Source organism: Genypterus blacodes, unplaced genomic scaffold (genome assembly GCF_046128005.1).
Source record: "Genypterus blacodes isolate CSIRO-AG114 ecotype Tasmania unplaced genomic scaffold, CSIRO-AGI_Gbla_v1 ptg000052l_1, whole genome shotgun sequence".
Taxonomy (NCBI): Eukaryota; Metazoa; Chordata; class Actinopteri; order Ophidiiformes; family Ophidiidae; genus Genypterus; species Genypterus blacodes.
In genome coordinates, this window is record NW_027466864.1 from 2,897,154 (window position 1) to 2,916,626 (window position 19,473).

At 42.4% G+C, this 19,473-nt stretch overlaps 1 protein-coding gene across 1 annotated transcript in view; it reads left to right on the forward strand.

The window, feature by feature from the left end:
• The first annotated feature begins 726 nt into the window (after positions 1-726).
• trak1a (trafficking protein, kinesin binding 1a) overlaps positions 727-19,473 on the forward strand; it is a 31,271-nt gene continuing 12,524 nt past the window's right edge. The window contains exons 1-4 of the mRNA XM_076150378.1: positions 727-994; positions 4,191-4,385; positions 16,250-16,326; positions 19,299-19,415. Of these exons, the coding sequence (XP_076006493.1) occupies positions 991-994; positions 4,191-4,385; positions 16,250-16,326; positions 19,299-19,415 (393 nt within the window). The 5' untranslated portion in view covers positions 727-990. The remainder of the gene's footprint in view (positions 995-4,190; positions 4,386-16,249; positions 16,327-19,298; positions 19,416-19,473) is intronic.

Below are 19,473 nucleotides of genomic sequence, written 5' to 3' on the forward strand. Positions count from 1 at the left end.
TTGAACACGTCGGTGTAGCTTCCACACACTGATGGAGGCTGCCAGTGATATTTGAACACGGTGACTTACTCTCTTGTATTTCACGTGCATATCCTGGTCTAATTCTGGACCGGGCTAAGGGTTTTAATCAGGTTTACCCCTTTGACCCACCTGTGTGCCAACAAGAAATATACAGCGCTGAATCCAAAAATGTTTGTCTAAAAGAAAGCAAAGAAGCATATGGTATAGTACAGATTCTTAGTGAGCATTTCTGCTCACTAAGAATCTATAGACTCTAAGAAATTCTATCCTTTGCTGCTCAGCTCATTTAGTTACGATGATGAATATTGCTGTAATGAACTTCACACTGTAACATTAACAAACCCTCCTTACTCTTGTCTTACACTGCCATGGTTGGAAATGTGTCTCTGCCCTTTGTTAAGTTGGAAGTGAGAGTGCGAATGCAGTAAAAGACAAGCACACTTTAGAATCTTCCGTAAGGTTTCATTGGCTTGATCCGTGTTTTCCTGTTTGAGTACATGTGAGTGCAACAGACGGAGACCGAAGCAGCTAGAAAGTCAAATAGTAAAACAGTAGCCAGGCCTGCACTTAACATGGCCATGTTTAAAGAGAGAGGGAGACAGAGGGGGGCGGGGGGGAGAAGTGAGAGAGGGAGAGAAGAGGTAGAGAGAGGGAGAGAGAGAGAGAGGCGGTCCATGTGGATAACGTCATTGGCATGTCAAGCATGACGAACCAGTTTGGCTCCGGTCTCTTCTCCTCCTCACTCCTCCCTTTCCTCCCTCTCCCTCTCTCTCCCCCCCTCTCTCTCCCTCCCTGTCGGTCTCTCCATGCCGTGCCTTCCTCTAACTCTTGTTCTCACTGTCTCTCGCCCTCTGAACTCTCGCTCTCTCTCTTCTATCTGTCATTTCTGGTGACCTTGCTCTTTCCCGGACCACTGGAAAATGTGATTGGAGGGCAGCGGGGGTTTGTGGTCGTTGGGCTTCAGGCACCATGAGTGAGTACACAGTGCAAGGGTTTCTAACAGTTTCTCCCTTTGTCCTTCTCTCAGTCTCTGTTTATTTGTCTGTCTCTCTCTCTGTCAGTTGTCTCCTCCCCTTTTGACTTTAAATAGTCCAGGGACCTTTCAGAAGTTAGTGTTTTGAATTTAACACTTTAATGTCAAAGTCTTTTGTCTATCGTAAAACGTCTGGTAAATATAAGCTTAGGAAAAAGTCCTTGTTTAGTTTGAACTTTAAGTCTGGCGTGACACTTGGATTCAAAAGCATTTCTTAACAATATCTTGGTGGTTCTGCAGGCTAAGGCAGGTTTGTGTTTATGTAGGATAATTGATAAAAAGATACTGCTCTACCGCCTACATACCGCCCTTATACTATCACTTACGCCCCTTTAAGGTGTTTGGCCTTATTTTGACCAAACATGATCAAGTCTGTCTTTCTGTCTCCGTTAGTGTGAGACATGGGGACATTGTTAAATTTGAACTTGACCTTTTTTTCCTCCAGTGGCTACGAGCTGCCAGCAGCCTGTCCCAGGACTTGAGTTCTTTATGCCCGTCAGTCTATATTTACATTTGAGCATTGTCTATAATTAGATGCAAACTTTTCGATCCCAAATCACTTTTTCTAGTGTAGATCAATCAGTGGTTCTCAGTCATGGTCCTCCAGTCCCACAGCACTGAATATTTTCCATCTACCCACCTGTTGGTGCCTCACAGATCTCGATTGGTTAAATACATCTGGTTTCCTCTGTGAGTGCTGTGTGAGAATGAGAATGTAAACCTGCCTCACTGGGGACATTCTGACTTGTAAAAACAGATGTAGCCAATGTCTTTTAACATTGTGGTGTCTGTGTGTGCTGACACACCTAAATGAGCCATCATTAATCTAATTAGTCACACATGTGCTTGTCTGCTATGATGAGCCAAAATGTCAACTTTGAGAAAGATGTAGGGAGAATGAAAAGTGCCAGTGTAGTGCGGTTAGGTCGGAAACATTCCTAGTGAAAGGAAAGAGTGAAAAGTAGTTTGCATTGTGGAAAGAAGAGAGAAAGTTTTTCTTCACAGGTTTCCGTCCAGTCCTGTAGATTTTCTTCCCTGCTTGTCATTGCTTTCACCTGGTATCCATGGTTACTGAGTGCGACACCAGCTGAAAGCAATTAGTTGCATGACAGGGTAGAAAATGTGCAGGACTGGACCTTTGTGAGAACTCAGGTCAACCTACTAATGTCTCTGTATTCTTTAGCGTTAAAACACTGGCATTATAATAGTGAGCTCAATGAAATTTCAGTGATGCAGTCATGTGAGTCATCCCTCCTCAGTTGAAATTGAAATTTCCAATTATAATTTAGTGTATGAAATGTTTTCTGCTTGAACGAGTCAAATAATCCAAAGGTATTCGGCTTCAGTGATGTGAAAAAATAAAAGCTGCAGAATTTGTCTAATATTCTGATGAATTAAAAACATATGCCTACACACACACACATGTGTGTTTCTGTTGACCTTTTACCTCATAGGTTTGTACTATGATCGTTCCCATCCGCCACTGGTCAGTGTTTGTTAGAAGAATTGTTTGACTGCTTTGGTTCAATTTCTCATAATTCACATTTTCTTTTAAGCTTTTATTTTGACGATAGAATATTTTCCGCTTGACTCCCAAAGGTAGTACTCTAACTGAGGCAGTAGTCAATCATCTCAAAAAGTGGTCCATTAATAAGGTTTTCTGACATTCCTACCCAAACCTCACAGGGTGTCATTGAAACCTTACTTGTTTTTGTAATGTTAACTGAATGGGAAAAGGTCCCACTTAACACTTTGCTCACATGCTGTTAAGTTGGCGTCAACGTCAAAAACTGTCCTGGCCAATTATTTCATTTACAGGGATTGAATAACAACAAATAGCCAGGAGTTGTAAGTCAGCCGATGTACAGAATGTTTGCCTGATGAATTTGTTCTTGTGTAGGAATGGTGTGGAAGGAGTGGAAGAGTGGAAAGAAAAATGTCTTTCATTTTTTTGTATTATTTCATTCATTCTCTTTTAGTGTGTACATGGTGTCACCGTGTTTTGCATTCAAGTCTCATGCTTGCTTCTGTGCTGGAAATGTACTGGTTTGTACTTGTTCAATGATTCCCCAGCTGTTGTGTGTGTTTGCCGCTGTGTGTGTGTGAGTTCCTTTTTCAGCACAGTCAGTCATTCTGTCTGGATTAGAGAACTGTGAGAGAAGGCATTGTTAGACAAACAGCGAGCGGCAGACAGCAGAGACAAATGGACAGGAAGAGACAGAAACAAATCTCATGATTCTAACTCATTTTGTGTAGTTTTGCTAATTCTATGTAAAAGTTTAGACATATATAGTTCAGTTCAGTTTTGGGTGTTGGCAGGTGGAGCGCTAAAGTGATGTGTGAACAGAGAAACTCGGTAAGATTCAGATTCATTCGTCCCACCTCTGGTTGACTGAGTGGATTTCAGTAGAAAGCGCTTGTTGACTTTGAAGGAGCTGCAGTGAGCATGCAGACCAGTTTGCCTGTGTAGTCTTGTTATGGCTAAGATGTCTGCGGGGGGATCTGTTGTGATTGCAGCTTTTATTTGTTGTTACTTGTAACTGCTCTGCGTGGTATATCTCATCTATCACTGTGAAAGATATATGATACATAGATAACATAGATAGACGTTGTGGTAGCTGCTCCAATGTTGTTCAAGTTTGTTTGATTCTGAGCTTCTTCATAGCATTAATTGCATAGTGCATATACTGTAAGTGTTACAGTTAAGTCCCACTGTGTAGCCAAATTAGAAGTCAGTATTTGATACAAGTGAACAATTTTTGAAAGCTGAGGAATAGACATGGGGTAGTTCTTCAGTATGCCGCTAGAGGGCACCATACACCTTTAGATAGCACTGATTGCTGACACATTTTCTGTTCAGGCTGCCTCTGAGAAGGATAGCAAATACCCAGAACTGTTATGTTGCTAGGTCTGTTTTAATTCTTTGATTTACACTTTCACTGAGAATATTTTAGGAAAAGTAAGTAGTAATGTAACAAATGGATACTTTCTTATCAATATTTCTACCCACTTTGCTTTGAGTCCTTCTTTGTGTCTCTGCTATGGTTGATCTTTACATAATGCACAACTCACAACACAAAATCTGCTACTTCAAAATAACATACAATGCAAATTGTCTCTCTTTCTCTCTTCATAGATGTGTGTAACAGTACTGATTTGCCGGAGCTTGAGATCATCAGCTTATTGGAGGAACAGCTACCAGTCTACAAGCTGAGGGCCGATACCGTCTTTGGCTATGACCATGATGATTGGGTGCACACACCGCTCGTCTCCTCTGACTCTGCCTTCGACCTCACTGCCGAACAGATAGAGGAGACCCTCAAATATTTCTGTAAGTAAATGAAATGCAATGTGGAGATGATGCATTTGATGGTGTGAGAAATGGGTTTTCTGATTCTACAAAGTATGTGCAACATATGATGCTGAACACTGGACCAAGTCTTAAACCACAACTCTTGAATATAAAGCTATTGCTGTGATATAATGGATTTCGGGTGACTGCTAGATGTGGTGGTTTTTAAGCACGTGCCCACACTCCCATTGTGGGCACGTGCAGATCAAGTACCTATATGAACAAAGTTGCCTGTGACCTGAGTCATGTAGTCCAATACCCCCAGTACTAAAGGCATGCTCACCCAGGAGTGACTGCCAATTCTGGAGGTCATCCGAAAGTCGGAGAACCACGGTTACATGCTGTATCTAGCTCTTGTTTCTATTTCATTTATACTGACCACTAGAGGCGCTGTTATTAGCACCTGGATGATTAATACCAACAAGGTCACAAGAAAGCCTTACTCACCCCATAAAGGGAGCTGTGTAAGAGTGCATGATGGCTGTTGCCACTGGGTTATGCAAGACTACATTAACCTTGTAGAAACACACAGAAGTGGAGGACAAAGATACTGCTGCACAGATGTTCAAAAAGGAAATCCCGCTTAGCACATAAGATGTAGAAGCGCTCCGAGTCAAGTCGGGAGACCATTGCCCTTAGAAGCATTGATTGTAGCATTAACGATCCATTTCAAAAGCAGCTGGGCAAGGCTTACCCACGCCTTTATCCTGCATGACTGACAAATAGTGAATCTGACTGCTGAAACCAGCTGCCATTCAAATATAGGTCCTTAGAGGGACACACCAGTTTCCAGCGTTCGGCATGTGTAGAGCAGCCGATTTGGCCACAGTTGGCCTAATGAATCCCAGTTCAGAGGGCTTGTTGGTTCAACCAGTGAGAACAATTGCAGATAGTGGGTTGAGGACAGTTAGGCAAACAGAGGGGCACAACTGGCACATTGTTCAAAATGAAGAGTATACCTGCTGTGCTGGTGCGTCCCTACAGACATCTGAATGACTCATCCCTGTGGGATTGTGAGCACTACCTAATGACTTAAAATTTCAGATACAAAGATATCAACTGTGCTGGGCAAAACTATATTTTTGCCATAAAGTATGGAAAATATCCAGCTGTTTTGTAAAGGCTAAATGCCCCTTGTTGTTGTTGTTAAAACTATTGCAACAGAGAATGAGGCAACTACTAAAGGTCTTCACTCACTGTGGAGGTGTGTGTGCTGCTGGTGATAGCCTACTCACGCACGCATAATGGCTATAAGGCTTGAAAGCCACGATGCATAAGCAGTGATGATCACACGTTGAACTGTACTGACATATGAGAATGGAGAATCAGTTTAAATTTTCTTTCTTTGTAGCCATGTTGTGTAAGTGTTTATGCATTTGTTTTCTGAAATCATTGGAATCCTTTGTCTTCTCCAACATACATCATCTTGAGTTCCTATGTGGCAAAATGTTTGATATTTGTGAGTGCACAGTATTGCATCACACCATGGGTAGCAGGTGACTTAATACATATAGTCTATAACCTGCTGCATCAGGCATAGCAGAGGAGATGATGACACATGGAGTCAGCCGACCAATAGTGAAGAGAGCTGTGTGCTATGCTACCTGCTGGGATGATATCACACCCCTGACTCAGTGGAAAGGAGATTAGCTTTTTGATCAGCAGATCAGCTTGATATCTTTTGTGTTGTTGGATTAAATGAAACTATCGTTCAGATAAGTCAAATTCGATGCCAGGGCTGTTCATGTGCGTTTAAAATGTTATGTACTGTATTTCTGTGATAAATGGATTGGATTTTAGTCCCTTTTTTTGCAAGATCATTTTATTTCACTTATTCAGAAAATTATATAAATGTGTACAAATCATAACAAGGTGTCCTTTTTCACACAGCATCAGACACACAACTCTGTAGGACAGCTTGCTCCCTGTCAGATCTCGTGGGATGGGGTCAAGGCCTAATAATGGCTCTTCTTTCACTGAGCATTGCAATGAGTAAACAAACCTAAACATTCTATAATATGATTATCACATTTAAACTCTCTGACATTAAATTTGATCACATTGTCATTGAGGTGAACATTGTTTTGTTGCCATGATGAGGGCTTTTTCCTCTGTGTAGTTTCATCATTCCCCAGTAATAAATGACACAGCCATGAATAGCCGTTCTGTCTATTCAGTTTTGGTTTGCCACGTCACCTCTGCCAACACGGCAGTGCTTTCCTGCCCTCCTGCCAACAGCCTTTACATGCTGCTCAGCCTCAGGCCTTGGAGTCTGAGCCTGTTACTATAGTAACTACACAGAAGGACAAAGTAGAGGAGAGGAGGGGGAGATGCTCACATGTGAATTGAGGGCGGGAGCAAGCTTATGAGATTGCTCCCTCTGATTGGCCAAGTGCATCCTCAAACCCCGCCCCCAGACCTGTGAGTCATGATTGTCATCATTTCTGCTGCAAAACCCGTGACTGCTGCTGCTGCTGCTGCTCTCTCCCTCTCACCCTCACTCTGTCTCTGTATATATTGAGTCATTGTTAGTGATGCGGTGGTCCATGTGTACAACTAGTGTTGTCACTGAGCAAAACGGAAGACAACAACCATCTCAGAGCCTGGACTCAGCCAGAGTCCCACAGAGGACACATTTACAAGAAAATCAGCCAGAGCTAAAAATGGACGGATATGAGAGGCTACAGTCTGACACATTTGCAGAAGCTTTGAACACCAACGGAGTGATTTAGGAAAAAACTAAACATGGGCTGGAAGCAAGTCTGATGACCTGATGAGAGAGCACTGACCATTGAACAAAAGGACAACATGGTGACAAGCTTTTTTTGGATGGAAGTGCTATGAGATGGCACACAGACAAATATGGAGCATAATACGGAGACAGTTTGCTGCTAATGAGTGTGGGACAGAAATGACATGTTGAGCCTGGGCAAACTCTCATCAACAATGACTGTGGGACAAAACCTTGTGCCAGTTGGTAACTGCTGAGCATGCTGGGATAACGGATGTGCATATCGACTGATTGGCGGACACTATCAGGGACCGTTAAGACCCCAGTGAAAGCTCAATATTGCTAAGCATGTTGGGACGGTGGATTTATCAGAGATGGTCCGACTAATACCTTGGAAACAATACAGCTGTCTATCAGAGCAGTGAGGATGAAGAGACGAGGTCAGAGGTTTGTCAGGGGAGACTACTATGAGCTGGACTGGTACTATGAGGAGTGCACTGATGGTAAGACGGACAGTTTTATGCAGTGACATGTAACTATTGAGGTATTGAATGAAAACTGCACTGATGCTACAGAGGACACTGATGCTTGTCAAGTTAATACACCTGCATTTGATCACATGAATGAATTGATCGCATGAATAGATGTATATGGCACTGATGATAACAAAGCAAGTCCTGAAATGAACTGGCATAATGACGAAGAGTTTGCAGCACAGTGCATTGGATCTCGGCTTATTAGTGTTGAAGCTAAAGAGACACACACAAAATAGTGTAATGCAGCTCCCATGTCAAGTGCTTAAGGTGTTTTGGAATCAAAGTATATCTAAGGCTGATGGTTGTGTAGCATCACTGCCATGCAGCAGGAAGCACCATCCTTACAGGCCTGGTGTCATAACATGCCCTTGGTCACATGCGAGTCCAGGCTGGAGTGAAGAGGCACAGTGGCAGCGGGAAGAGTGACTGAACATGAAACATTTCCCCCCTGAAATAGCAGTAAGCATTGATTTTATTTTCATTTTCTTCCCATTTTCACATAAATACTGTCATCCAAGGGATGAAGAGTACATTCTGACTTTTCAATCCTGTACTACCTCCAATCCCATGATCAGACACTGTGACCTGTTGGGGTTTGTCTTCGTAATAGTACAGTAAAGGCAAACGGAGCCAGTGTTTCAGCCATGGCTCCAGTGGGTGGAAGCTGCTGATTCAGTGGGTGTGATAACATGCTGTGTGGGAGCTGAGTGGGTTCTAAAATAACACCAAAAGGAGAAGCTTATGTGACTGGGACAGTGTTCCGTGTTTGGAATAGGAGTGGGACTCATTATGGTTCCAGGTTCCAGGTTTGTTTGGTAACAGGGCCGGCATGCTTGGATGGTTTATTAGTCTATTGGCACTGCCTCTATCTCTCTCCTGTCTCTCTCCTCTCCTGTCTCTCTCATGTCTGGTTATCTGGTTGTGTCCCTTGATTGGATTTGGATTATTTTATCCAAAGTAGCAGGCTGCAATATTGTCAACTGTGAGGAATTGCTGAGATAAATTCAAATGACTTCGTCCATCCCCTTCGTACCTGCTGCACTCACCGAGCACCCTCAACTCCTGCCATCATCTCGTGCAACCGTAACAAATGTAAACAAGAAACCCGGTTTCTGCTGATACACACACACAGCTGCGGTTCAGTCGATTTATGGTTCAAGAATGAGCTGAAAACAGTGCAGTTATGTTGATCGTCAGCAGCCTCCTGGTTTAACACGGCACACAGTCATTCAGCAGTCAGGCCAGCGTAACTCACTCTGAATAAATCACTCCTAAACAAGACGCGTTTCCATGAACCATGCACCATAAGCGGCTGCTAGTAAATCTTCCAAACACATCACATATGGGTCATGTAGAACACAAATGCTGATTTCAAAATGATCAACAACAGCACAACAGTAACCCACAGTGTGCAATTCTTACGTTTTAGTTTTTACAAACACTCTGTTGTGCAGCACTGAGGGCCGTCATGAAAGCGTTTCCTAAATAATACATTGAGTAGCAGAGGAGGCATGAACACCCATACAGGTTTAGTGACCAACAAAGACACATTCTAATGGTAAAAGTGTAACCTTTTACGTCAAATACTGCATCTAAAATCAAATGAGAGCTTAGTTTCATTGTTGCAGGTTTCGGCAGGACAGTGTCCCTCAGAGGACTCGCCTATCAAATATCTACACAGGGCATAAGGGGGATTCAATCAAATTCACTAAATATTCATTTTGTTCAAGGTTGCAGACTAGTACTTTGATATTGCGATCATGTACAATAACTTTCCATTTTGCCGACCACATATTAGGTGCATATTCGTGCATTTGTATAATATTGATGTATATTGCTAGAAGTGAACAGGATATATGCTTCAAAGGTCTGCGAGTTAATAGATAGGGCAACACGTGAGAGAATAAATTTAACAGTAGTAATTATGAGCACTACATTATCGAGCTTGTTGAGGATTATCTGTGGAAATTGTTTCCTAACCTCCTTCTAACGTGAGCTCATCCCCTGAAATGTTTCATGAAAATAGGTTCCTGCAAGCCACTGAGAATATTATTGTAACATTTGTTGTAATAATCATGTCAGCAAACAATCAGGGCGCAAGCAATATGCTGTGCCTTGGATAAATGTTCTTGTCAAGTGCGGGAGCAGAAATAGAAAGCAGCTGGTTCGGTGTTATTCGTAGATATACAGGGAGCAAGATGGAAGTAGGTTGGTTTATATTTAGCCCACTGATTTGCAAGCGGCACAGGCTGCTCTCATCAATATCAACCTGCCAGATCTACTCTGGTACTTTCAAAGTAAAGATGGGATAGGTGAAGAACAACCATCACAGAGGGGCTGCACTGAGTGAGGGGAAGAGAGGTGATGACAGCGCACAGAATGAGTTAGTCCTAAAACATCAGCTTTTTGGTCGTTTTAAGCAACACGTCAATAACTGCCAAATCCACTAACTACTTCATTTCATGGAGTGCAGTCCAGTTTTTTTGAGTTTCATGTAACAGATATTTGCGAAAACCTTGATGTGATTGTCATTAGTATCTCTTTATGTGCTTTAGGTGAGTTAACTATACCAGGAAATCACCTACTTTTTTTTGTTTACAACTGGGTTGGAGAGGCGGGGGTGTATGAAGGGGCGAGAGGACAAAGTAGTGAAGTGTAAAGAGTGAATGTGACTAGAAAAGTAATTGGAGAGCCAAACACTGAGGCACTGAGCATCGTGTGTCCCAGTCTTTTGTTGCAGCATTCCATCCATCTGACCACTGAGTAGATTTACTCAAGCATACAGCACAAGTACAATAATAATTATACCCATTTAGCGTCAACCTGAAAGTTTGGCTGCTTTGATGGAGCCCATATTTAGAAGGGTGGGAGGGTCTTATCAGAGCTCAGATGGACTGACAGGTGCTTTCATTATGGTCCAAAGAAAAGTCTGGAAAACTACATTTCTCATTAATTTTATGATAATACTCCTTTAAAGATGATTTGGGTGATAATAATCAGTAATGCAGCCTTTCCATGCTTGTTGTTGATGGAAAGACTACACACTCACACAGGTCACCACATGGCCTTGAACCCAGGTTGATTGTTATGATTGCTCAATATCAATAAAGTTTATGTTTGTGCTTAACCGCTGGATCATAACTGAGCCATTAAAACGATATGGCAAAGTTCATATGTTCTCTGGCGCCAAGGAAGTCTAGTATCAAGGATTGAATGGTTCAATGAGCAGGGATAACAAACTGCACTGTAACAAAAATACTTAAAAGGTTTACGAAAGACACTTTGTCACTATGGAAACACTTAGACTTGTTTTCCAGGGACTCAGCCCTTGTGTCAATTCTCCAAACCTCCTTCTCGCCATGTGTAAACTGGCAACAGTGCCTGATAAAACGTAACCCATTGTTGCTTGGATTGTACCTTTTGGAAGTGACTTTATTTTGGAGCCATTATTTGGAATTATTATTTTCAGACAAAGTCTATGAAGCTTGCATATTTGTACCAATACAGTACCTGTTTACTTGTTCTGTTGTTCAGTCAGTGTTGTTCAGTTTGGTGGCTCAGTTAGCAGTTCAAGTCGTTGATCAAATCCTCTGATGTGACCAAATTAAACTATTGTTATATTGTTTAGTTTTTCTGCACAAAGTGAGTGTGCATGTCGGGTTTGGTTACAGTAAACTAACTAATTCATGAAATACAACACTGTTTGAAGAATGAGGCACGCCCTCTCTACTCTAGAAATGGCAGAAATCCAGGAAAAATTATTTTTGATTCTATGACCTATGGTTACTCAAGTTATTGTATCGTAAAATGAGTTATTACAGCGGCAACATCAGGCTGACATGAGCCAACATTTAATGGCCCTGCCCTCAAATGTCATAGAACTCCACCTGTAATGTTTGGAGATATCCTACTAATGGACAAACACACATACAGAAAAAGATCACAAAAACATACCCTCCTCTCCTCTGTAAGCAACCTTTCAACACATGAACCAGTATTTATAATTTATACATGAGTGAACACAAGAGACAGGCTCAGGGAGAGAATATGATGCAAGTGACATAGATGTTATCACAACTTTTATAGCATGGTGCACTTTACCACATGAAAGGACATCCCTGTATTCATACTCATGGCAGTCAGAACTGGGCCACTTTCAAACCTAATTTAAAAGTGTGCCACCCTCTTAAGAAGACCAGGTTCTTACGCCAAGATAGCAGCTTAGCCACTGATCCCTCAGACAGCAGAACATTCACCTGTGCATGTTTCACTGTGACTGGCTCCACCCTACAAACTGGTTCGCGTCTCCGATTGTTGTCGCTTCCCTGCTGTTGCCATAGAGGCTGAACTAGGCTGTACCATGTTACTTTCACTTGAGGGGGGAGGGGGCGACTTGGTCTTTATTGTGTATATCCTACCTGACAATCGGGCGTCTCTCTCTCTCTCTCTCCCTCTCTCAGCTTTGTTTTGCTCTTATAGATGTCGGTCTAAGATATCAGTGCTGTAAATGGTCTGAGTGCGGTGAAATGGCTAAAGTTGAAAGGTTGAGTGTTATGGAGCTAAAGATTAATTCAACAGATTATTTTCAAAGCTATCATCTGTAATGTCATGGTTAACCTAGTTTTATATCCACAAAAACCTGACGGGCAGCTTTCTGTGTGTGTGTGTGTGCTCGTATGTGTGTTTACATCCCTCCTGTCTGTGATAAAGTAGGGTAAGCCATTCACTCACCACTCACAGAGGAGACGGGGAGGAGCCAGGTGATCTGGTCACTGCGAGCCACCAAAGGGACAAATGATACACACACTACAAACTGGAGGAGCAGACGGATCAATTTCAGAAAGAGGCAGTCTTGAATACATACAGACTTTGCCTGCCAATCAGGAAAAATTACACAGCTCCTCCTCCAGCCATTTGTGGGACGTGCACTTTCACACCTAGGCACACATAGATTAAACACACACCCACAAAGGCACACACAGCTCAGGGCCGGGGCCATGGCGTTGCACCTGTGCTTCAGCAGTTAGCCTTAGTGCCTGAGTGGAGGATGGCACTGCCCACATCTGCCACTGAGGACGAGCTGGAGTATTCTAATCAGCCAGAGGACGAGGAAGAGGAATATGTTTATCTCTCCAGTCACGGAAGCACAGAGCAGGAGGAGGAGGGCGAGGAGGAGGAGGAGGAGGACGAAGAGCAGCAAGTTCTGTGCGAAGGTAGTCTGTGGTCATCTTTGTCCTTTAGCCTTTGTTTATTCCGCTGTGAAGTTGTTAGGAGCAGGGAGTCCTCCAAGGATCTCTCAGAACGAGCTGCACACTCCTCGGTAAAGTATCTTTGCAATGTCTCCTGAAAGGTACGATCAAAGCTATTCAAAGTGTCTGGTCTCCTGTGGCTCTCAGCTTTAACCGCAGTCCCGCTGGATAGTTTAAAGTCACAGGAGAGCACACTTCATCTCCCTGCTTGTTTGACAAGTTCAAACATGGGCTTGCCTCCTAATCCTGGCACTCACTTCCACATTTTAGTTTATTATGAAATGTTACCTTTAACAAAAGATTCAGCTCAGCATTGTTGTTCTTGTTGTCGGTGAAAAAGGTTTCATCCCGGACAGACATACGGTACATTTCCACAGAAACGGACAGATAGATGACTGACAGTCTGAGAAAGGAACATGTAGCCCCATTAATCTAAATCTACATATCGAATTCCTTTTGATGCATGATGACATTACGATCATTTAGCAGACGCTTTTATCCAAAGCCACTTACATTACATTACCACCCATTACAGAGGGGGGAGCAATTGAGGGTTCGGTGCCTTGCTCAGGGGCACCTCGGCAGGGACTCAAACCAGCGACCCTTTGGTTCCCAGGCGGAGGCTCTACCGACTGAGCCACTGCCCTCCCACAGTGACATTTAGCATCATGATGGTGTTGTTTTTGATAGTGAATGGTGTTGCATTGGATAGAAGCATTGGAAAGTAAATGATAGTGTAGCAAAGCCATTTCTTTGTATTGGCTTTCATTCCAACAATGAAATCACGACGGTCATTGTTGCTCCCAAAGGTTAAAAAATTATCGTGGCAGACGTCCTTTCTGCCTGTTGCCTTGGTGTGTGTGTGTGTTTGTTGTCCTTGAACCTGTGTGTCGTGTGTTGTCTGTTGCCCAGGAGCAGGATTGTTAGTCTGTCACTTCAGACTTCTCAACTCCATGGACCCCCTGCTGGAAAACCAGACAGGGAGGAACGCAGCGCCTGCTAATGTGACAGTTAATCATATTTTGTCTGATAACTAAGCTGAAATAGTTACTTCATTATCAGAACTTTGTTGTTACACCTCTTGTGAACATTATAACTTAGTTTAAATATTGGACCCTCTATCCTTGACCCTCTAATTGAAAGTGCGAGAGAGGCCATATCTGTCATAAGTCACCTATTGTGTGTATTAAACACTTAGGGGGGGAAACACCATGATCACCTTTCAATATCAAGTTCATCTTACTTTTACACAATCCAAGTTGCAGAAGTTTTCTCTGACTTGTGTCTTTGTCTTCACCCTCTGTTTATGATTGATGTGGATTTAATAAAGTGAGTCAGGATGGGTCGATCTTATTGAGGGAGCACTGAGTAATTACTTAAGTTAATGAGCTTTCATAATTATACACGATTGCTTGAAATATTGTTTTTGGACAAAGCGTGTGTGCCGTGCATCACATTTCTCCGGTCATCCCTCATAAGCTTCATACAATGAGCAGCACAAAGGGTGTCATGGCCCAAGTGCTGTTGGTAGGTGGAGTGTGTCTCTGGTAATTAATCAGAATGAATAGTTGTTGGAAACACAACAATGATACAAAGCACGACAGGTAAGCGGGCTGGTCCACGTCCAATCAAACCTTCATCTCAGGAGGGCCAAGATTGCATCCAGGTTGATGAATTTTTTTGTGTCTGAGTTTCCTTGTGCTTTGTATCATCCTTGTTTGTTGCCTTGGTGACATCTTACCCAGGAGAGAGACTGTTGGTTCAGGTGATGTTTGTATCACATGTTTGTGTTGCCTGAACATGACTGTGACACTCTTGTATTAGAGAGTTTTACAGGAGTGGCCATATACTTGCAGAGGGAAAGAATCATATAACCATAAGATTGTGATCATGATCGAATTTGTGATATTTACTGCCATACATGTTTACATATAGATGTAATTGAATGTGCAGATCAATGCATGTGGTTGTTACAGGTGTTGCAGGTTCATTTGTTCAGGGTAGTGGTTCAAATCCCTGACCCACTAGGAAAAATCGTGGGATGAAAAATGAATTGAGGGACACATCAGAATGCTCTTGAGGTGCCGTTGTCCAATAACAAACGGCTTCTATAAAGCTGCTGAGTGGGCCAAATAAGCAACAGCAAGTTCCGTATCTTAGCTGACATTGATGAACACTGAGTATCTTTCTCTGAAGCAGGACCAGCTTGAGGGCCATGTAAGGCCCTGTGGTTTCTCCCAGCAGTCATACACTGCCTCTACTGTGTTGTGATATGAAAATATGTGGTTTGCATATGGCAACTCCTATTTTGCATTCTGATAGGCTTGTTTTTTCCAGTAGCACGTGTGTATGCTCTGTGTTCTCTGTGTGTGTGTGTACTGTGTCAACACTGGCACAAAATTTATCATTTTAAATGGACATATTGTAGGACTGAGGGCGACAGCTCTAAAAAGTTTTATGCTGCTACATTCCTCATGCTGGGCGTATCGTTTAACATTGACCACAGTGATTACAGTGAATGGCTTATCGTTTCTTGTAGGCGTGTACTTCTCAGGTATCTGATATGACTCATGAACTTAAAATCAGTAAAAAAAAAAAAAACATGTAAGAGGCAGAAGTATTCTTTTTCAGTCTCTTTTCAGCCTTGAGCGTTGTATCTGACACCTTTCACTGCTACATGAAGCTGCCTGGGTTCTTATGTAATCCAGATTTATGTCATCATTTATGTAACTTTGAATTATTGAAACAAAATATTAGAACGATATGTATTCAGTTTTGTTATGGTATTGGGTGGTATTGACAAATATAATATTGCGATAACACTTCCATTACTCAGAATCACATAGATAAAGATCACATGGAGATGTTTGGTCTAGTGAGGCAAATGTTTTTGAATTTTTACTTGTATTTTTGTTACATCATACACTATTACGATAACATTACATAAATAGGCAGGTGTTATAAAGTGGAATGTGAACGATGAATGACAGTGTTTTATTTATTTTGTAATACATTTTATTTTTAGTATTAAAAAAATCGAATTTTAGAACTAAGAAATGCATGTTTTTTATTTTTAAGCGATTAGAACTCAGATGTTCTATTGCTGTGGCTACAATGTAGAATACAAAGATTTCTATGTTCATACTTTCATTTGGGATTATCATTGCTTCAGTCTGCAAAACACTTATTGTTCCACTTGGACATGCCTAACCGGGTGTGTAGATTAAATGCAAATGTTTTATACTTTGATGTAAAGATGTAGAGGTGTAGTGAAATAGAATGAGGATTATGCCTAATAAATTATGTATCCGTCTTTGTGTTGTGTAGTGCTGTGTGCAGACAGAGTGGGCCAGATGACGAAGACCTACAGCGACATTGACGCTGTCACACGACTGCTGGAGGAGGTAAGAGTACTTTGATTAGAATTAGGGCTGAATAAAGGCAAAGAGTGTGAGGGACTTTAGTCAGACGCTCCCACTAAATGGTTTCTATTCAACCATAATGAGATCTAATGATATTCATCAGAAAGTAGATTTGATAAAACTTGCGTCACAAAACCTGTTTGCTGATATGAACTGATATGATCTGATATGCAAAAAGTATATCTGGCTCACGAATGTCAAGCATTCATTCTCAACATAATGGTGTTATCAGCTGTTAAATGAACCATGTGATTACACACACATTACGTTCTTGCTGATGGGTCTTTCATACCAGTTTGCTAATACTAAAGGTTGAACCTGCTGATGTGTATTTGTGTGAAGTTGTTTTACTCTCTAGCAGTTGTTTTTATGTTTGTAATCATTATGGGCAGTGGCATTGCAGGTATTGATCCCCACTGCACATGTGAAACTTTTTAAAAGAAAGAGCTGGCATTGTTCTGTATTTAATGAATATGAGACATGGTTCACTCCATGTGCCTTTTGTAAGGACAATAGGCAAAGACCTCATGACAAACAAGAATTACTGGTAGGTACTATGTATTCATCATTTCAGCATACATTTGAACTACAACTGAGAGGCGTGTGATGAAAGTTAGCACAGACGACATTCATGCTGTTGTGGTTCTTAAAGGGCTCATATTTTCAAAATTGTTTGTGTCATTGCACCTATAAGTCAGTCGTCGTCTGTAGAAACACAGAAAGTCTAAAATGGTGAAATGTTCACTCTGCCTGGTTTATCCTGGTTTATGCAAAGCAGTCTGAAAAAAGTGTACAAATGTAAATTGGGTGTGTGATTCTTGACAGTGTTATAAATATGTATATCTGGAACGCACAGTTAATAATAAACAGGAAGGCTCCAGGATGTGAATAATAATGACACAGTAGTTACATTTGATTTGACAGTTGCTGTATTTATTATGAAATGAAAGTAATGAGAATTCAAAGGAAGTGGCATACCTGAGGGCTCCCTGCAAACATTTTCAGTGTATTGATGCAGTTGCCACACACCCATCAGAAATCAAGTCATTATTAACCGCTGAGCACTTCCTGGTCCTTCAGTGTCAGTTACATTACATTACATTACGATCATTTGGCAGACGCTTTTATCCAAAGCGACTTACATTACAGTTACCACCCTTCGCAGAGGGGGGAGCAATTGTGGGTTCGGTGCCTTGCTCAGGGGCACCTTGGCAGGGGCTCGAACCGGCAACCCTCCGGTTCCAAAGCGGAAGCTCTACCCACTGAGCCACTGCCACCCAGTTGGTGGGTCATGTGACTCGGGTAAACCCCTTATCACCCCCACCCTCCACTTAGCTCACCGTAGACATCTTGGCCTCCTTCTGTAATGATAAGGTATCCGTCATCAGTAAACAGTTCTCTGAGTCAGAGCAACTCAGACCAGTGGCCCAGGGGTCACTGTGCTGATAATATATTCTGGGTTGAGAATTCCAAGCCAGTCTCGCGGCTTCTCTTTCTGTGTGTAGTCTTTTGCCAAGTCTCAAACTGTCTGTCTGGGAACAACCTGCATGACCCCAACCAGTCTGGCTTCAAGCAAGGGCAGTCCACTGAAGCTGCCTTCTTATATTTAGTTGGAACTATGCTATGAACAAGAGCTGCTGGCCAATCCTCAGCCCTCAAGCTGCTTGAGCTATCGGCTGCCTTTAACACAGTCACCCATCAAATTCTTCTCTTCACCCTCTCTGAGCTTGGCCTCTCAGGATCAGCTCTCGGCTGGTTTGACTTCTTTCTCTCAGGGAGATCTTGTGTCATGGAGGAGGGAAGGTTCGGTGCTTGGACCCCTTCTCTTTTCCATATAAACAAACTCACTTGGCACAATCATCTACTCGCATGGCGTCTCCTACCATTGCTATGCTGACGACATGCAACTATTTCTGTCCTTCCTGCCAGAAGTATGTGCAGTCTTGATGAGGATATCAGCATGCCTCACAAATAATTCGACCTGGATGAAGGACTGGCACCTTCAGCTCAACCTATCAAAGATGTCATCCCAGCCAATACTTGCATACGACCAGCTTGACTCCTCTCAAGTCGATCCAACAGAGTCTGACAGGAACTTGGGTGTCACGATTGATAACCAACTAACACACAGAACACGTTGCTCCAGTCTCCTGGTCATGCAGATTTGCCCTGTATGACATCAGGAAAATCAGACCCTACCTGTCTGAGTATGCAGCACAGCTCCTGGTTCAGGCTCTTGCCATCTCATGCCAGCATGTCCATTCAAACCGCACAAGTCAATCAGCAGTTTATATCCCTCCATTGGCTACCAGTCGCTGCTAGCATCAAGTTCAAGACCTTGATAGTCGCCTACTAAGCAGCGTCCAATATGGCACCTATTTATATATGTACCACTTATCTTAACTCCATCATTGAGGTTAATGCTGTTTACGCTCTGCTGTGCCAATGAATCACACCTGGTGCTGCCACCAGAACAAGGCCATAAGTCCCTACTCAGACATTTCTCCTTTGTGGTCCCTAGTTGGTGGACTGAGTTACCAAACTCCAATCGGCTGGGTCCATCTCGGTATTTAAAAACCCTTTACAGGCCTGACTTTTTCTCGAGCACCTTCGTACCAAATGTCTACCTATTGATTTGGAAAAAACAAAACAAACCCTTCTTATCTATACCTGTCTCTATGCACTGCCCCTTGCCTCTTGCTCTATGTCCTTTTCAACTACAACTTCCTCAAAATGTTGTTCCCTCCATGACTAGATCTTTACTTGTGTTGTATTCAGATCTCACCGTACCTCGCTTTGGATAAAAGCATCTGACAAATAAGTACATGCAAATGTGAAAGTTATCAATTCTGACCCTGGGCTGAAGAAAAAACTGCACATTCAAACAATTTGATATCATTTTGTTGTGTACATCATAAACTAAAGAAATCTGGGTTTTTTTTCTGGCTGTGCAGAAAGAACGTGACTTGGAGTTAGCAGCTCGCATTGGACAGTCCCTGCTGAAGAAGAACAAGGCCCTGAGCGAGAGGAATGAAGTGCTGGAGGAGCAAGTAGGGCACATGCGAGAAGAGGTACAGAGCTTGTTTGCATGCGTGCATGCGTGCATGTGTGCGTGTATGCTTTTGTATG